We start from the raw sequence: 4,420 nt of genomic DNA, 5'->3' as shown, positions 1-4,420 counted from the left end.
ACTACATAATAAGTTCGACGGTACCCACGTTCTTAACATTAAGAACGTGGGTACCCACGTTCTTAACCCTACGTGGGTCTGCGAGGGCTGCACATTAAGTTCGACGGTACCCACGTTCTTAATGTTAAGAACGTGGGTACCCACGTTCTTAACCCTTTTCTAGAAAAAAAATAAAAAATACAGAAATGAAAAATTAGAGACACATAATATCACATGCAACACAATATATCACATACAATACAGATTTCAAACACATTGATATATGTTCATATCACAAATTCACACAAGTCCAAATATATAAGTTCACAAATTCACATAAGTCCAAATACATAAGTTCACAAATTCACACAAGTTCACATCCATAGTTCACATTTTTAGTTCACAAGTTCAAACACACAAGTTCAAACATTAGCTCCATTGCTTGTGCATGGAAACCATTAAAATATTAAAAATAACATGTACAAGCTCCGTACAATTTTTTTTCAAACACACAGCAAAGTTGTGTATCATTGCATTAATAGAAGAGTTGCAAAACACACACAGACCCCACTGATATATCAATTACATATGTGTGTATTGTAAGGAGAAAGAGGACAATTCAAACTAGAAAATCAAATACCCAAGGTAGAAGGGATCAAGAGAATGAATGCTATGATCCTGGGAAACTGGACCGTGTTGAAGCACTGCAACAATATTGTGCTCAATGGAGCATTGGAGCTAACCCTAGTGTAGAGCTTGTCCTCAGGCAGATTTTAGAGCAGGTCATGTCTGGGAAACTGGAAGCAGGGTTTGAAATCTGTGGACACTCTGATCCTGGGAAACTTGAAGCGGGGTTTGAAGTTTGAACCCACTGATCACTCTGGGTGCATGAACCGTACAAGGGCAGGCGAGGACAATATAAGGAAAGAAGCAAAACTAGCTTAGTTGCCACAACAAAAGGTATAGTAAATCCAGTAATAATATTATATGTTGGGATGGTACTAATTACCAGCATCAAAAGCTTATTAGCACCATCAACTATTGCTACAAATCCCTCAAACTGGTCAGGATCAAAATCCATTAGTGCAGACGTAAGGTACTCCCCAGCAGGTGTAGTTTTTGCTAGCTCATTGCTTGATTTTACAATAGCTCCACTGTTTCCAGTTTTATCCTGAGACACTGGTGATGCAAACACATCTGGTGATCGACTTTTGCTGCTGTCACTCCTGCAGATAAGTGTGTTAAATTTGGACTCCATTTCTCAGTGTTTCTTTACACCGAGCATTATTGACTTATTGTAGGTGGAGTCAGTTTTACCTGCCTATCTCCCTTCCTTGACCATTAGCTGGCTTGTTTGCTGAAGGGCTTGAAGCCTACGAAAGCAGTTAGGAGTTACCCATGAAAACCTCGTGGGAATTTTTAGGGACAAATTTAGTAATTTACTAACAGTTCATATAATTATGTATGGTAAGAAGAAATTTTACCAATCAAAATGTATTATCTACTTTGACGTACAAGACGAAATTTGGGAGTCGGAGAAAAAGAAAGCAGTAACTAAAGCTCTCAAGCCAATGATATATATCTCTCTGTTCCAAGATGTATGTTGTTTTAGCTTTGTCCTAAGTCAAACTTCTCGAACTTTGACCAATTTATAGAAAAATGCACCAATATCTACAATAGCAAATTAGTTTAATGGGATCCACAACTAAACTAGTAAGAAATGTCATGATCGTGTATTTAACTGTATTGTACTCCCACCAATCCAAATTATAAGACGTTTCGATGTTTTGGCTTTTCAAGTTACATAATTTTTGCTATACACTTAGATATACAGTATGTCTAGATACATAGCAAAAGCAATGTATCTATAAGAGTCAAAACGTCTTATATTTTGGAACAGAGGGAGTACATATCAATATATTTTTCTATAGAACTGGTAAAAGATAAGTTTAACTTAGGACAAATCTAAAATGACCTACATTTTGGAATGGAGGGAGGCAGATAGGCTTTGCTCAATAAAGTTTCAGAAAAAATATTCTGTCAAAAATGAACAAGCAGCAATAGACACACTAGGAGCATTTTTTAATATATGCAAGGTGTTTACGAAATCCATCAGGTTAAACGAACAAAGAAAATGACAGAACACATATTTGTATTCCTCATAAACTCAATTTGCGTAGATACTTGACACCATAAGAAATGAATGATATGGATCAAATCACTTCTTTCTAAAGTCTCCATTGTAGATTTTAGTTGAGATTTTGTCGTTTCCTATAATTAACAGAGAATTGCCACAAGCTATCCTACAAACATTGTAGACACAGCAAAATGTGACATGAATCTTTGGCCCTTTCCACATGCAGGAAGGCAATCCGAAAAAACTACAAAATAATTGAAAATGAACTAGTTCATAACACAGAGCATGACAAAAAAGCATAAAGAATACTTGAGAGCAACCTGTGGAGCACTTCCTAATCGTGACTTCTCTGTAACTCTGTCAAAAAGCTTCTCATTCTCTTCATGTAATTTCTGTATTTATTTTGTAACAAAAAAAAAGAAAATGTTTGAAAAAATGATATCAAACAAATGAGCAAAATATATTTAGATCAAACTGTAAGAAAACAAAGTTTTAACAGGAAAATCCCATAACATATTTCTATCATAACATATTGTGTGTGGTAACTTGGGACAGTCATCAAGATCGTACTTTGACAGCTAATTTCTATCATAACATATTGTGTGTGGCAACACAAAAAAATGATCACTATAAAGTATTTCTAAATACATATCCAATGTAACCACTTTGTTGGTCGAAGTTTGAACCTTACAATGCACCTTGCCTTACTATTGGACAGATGAAGCACGAGGCTATAAATATGAAAATGCCATGACATTTGTTCAGGAGGTGGAACGTGCACCCATCATAGTAGTTTGAATGAACTTCACAAGGTATAAGTATAATATGACTAGTAAAACCGTAGATTCCTAAGCAGGTGTTTATGTTGCAGTAACCCACTAGCTGAATATTAGGAGATGTAACTCTGCTCTGGCTGTGTGAATGAACCATGGTGAAATCAAGCTGGGAGTTGCTACAATCAAGCAACATGGATGCCATGACATAAGCACGGATGGAATCACACCCCCAACAAACAATTTTTAAATCCTGACCTCATCGCCAGAGTTCCACCTCGTGCTTAAGAGCGTCTAAGCAAGCCTTTTTAATGGTGTTTTCTTCAAACATTGAAAACTGAACAGCCAAATAGCAAGACAGTTTATTTGTTACAGTTCCCAAAATTTCATGTTACTCTTGACAGCACCACACATTCACATTACAAAACTGGTGTCAAACCAACAAATTTTTGGATACAATATATGTGAATTAAATCTTCATTCGTTGTACCACATAATTAAAACAAATGTCCAAGTTAAGCAAGTCCTCTGGGAGATGAGTAATGCAAATAATAGGTTTACCTTCTCTCTTAACCACTCCTATAGGAAAAGGGTCACTACGACGAAGTCCAACCAATCCACAAGGTCCATCAAGCGCAGCTGGGTTCTTGAATATGGGAAAATGGACATGGTTACTGCAAGGTTAAGCTAATCCATATTCCATTCATAAACTATCATGACCCTAAGAATATGACATATATGTGATCATCTGAGTGATTGGATTGCACTTACCAGAATAGTTACAATATGACCAGATGCGACAGCCACGATATTGTCACTTGACCAAGCAATGGCATTTGGGTAAGACGGAGAGGCAATCAAGGTAGCAGCTTGGTAATGAGGAGCCATGGCACTAACACCCAAGCATAACTAGCAGCACAGTTAAGATAGAACTCTGCAAAAGCAAAGGCATCAGCTGACTTGTTTGGTGCTTCAAATATAAATAGAATCATAACCATGAAATATCAAAGTTGCAATTATCAGTGTGGAGGAAGCATCCGGTTCGGTCAAAACATCTTAGATCATTGCTTAAAATTAATTGATAGGAAATAATTGTTGCGATAAAACATCAAATAACGAGAAGAGATAGAGCATGGCATGGGAGACATCAAGGTATCAAACAACAAGTAGAGGTAAGAAAATATAAAAACAACAATTTTATTCAACATCACACCTTGAGAGTCACCAACAAGTACTACTTGCCTCAATTCCACCAATGTTCATGGCCTTACAATGTGTAGGTTGCGAAAACTGATATGTCAGATTACTCGTTTTGTTGTCGTGGCTATGTTATGTGATTATTCTTTGTTTATTGGCATCAAGGTTTTGTGCCTCGTATTTAGTGAAATTTCAGCTGTCCTTGATGAGCTAAATATTCATCTCATACTGATAATAAAAACTAAAACTACACATTGCACACGATGACAATATCATGGTTGAACTAGACAACATGTATCCAATATGGTACAATCTAATACAAAAAATCAGTAGA

The 4,420-nt window shown here is 36.4% G+C and overlaps 1 protein-coding gene across 1 annotated transcript; it reads right to left on the bottom strand.

Annotated features, from left to right (window-relative positions):
• Positions 1 to 700: 700 nt before the first annotated feature.
• LOC103630969 (kinesin-like protein KIN-14L) lies at positions 701 to 3,777 on the bottom strand. The gene is made up of 4 exons (XM_020539905.1): positions 3,661 to 3,777; positions 2,437 to 2,508; positions 1,297 to 1,352; positions 701 to 1,205 (listed from the first exon to the last, which is right to left on the bottom strand). Exons 1-4 carry the CDS (start codon positions 3,775 to 3,777, stop codon positions 701 to 703), a joined length of 750 nt encoding a protein of 249 aa, XP_020395494.1.
• Between the last annotated feature and the right edge of the window lie 643 nt (positions 3,778 to 4,420).

Source organism: Zea mays, chromosome 6, assembly GCF_902167145.1.
Source record: "Zea mays cultivar B73 chromosome 6, Zm-B73-REFERENCE-NAM-5.0, whole genome shotgun sequence".
Classification (NCBI taxonomy): domain Eukaryota; kingdom Viridiplantae; phylum Streptophyta; class Magnoliopsida; order Poales; family Poaceae; genus Zea; species Zea mays.
The sequence above is the reverse complement of the archived record's forward strand: the minus strand, read 5'-3'. Positions and strand labels throughout refer to the sequence as shown.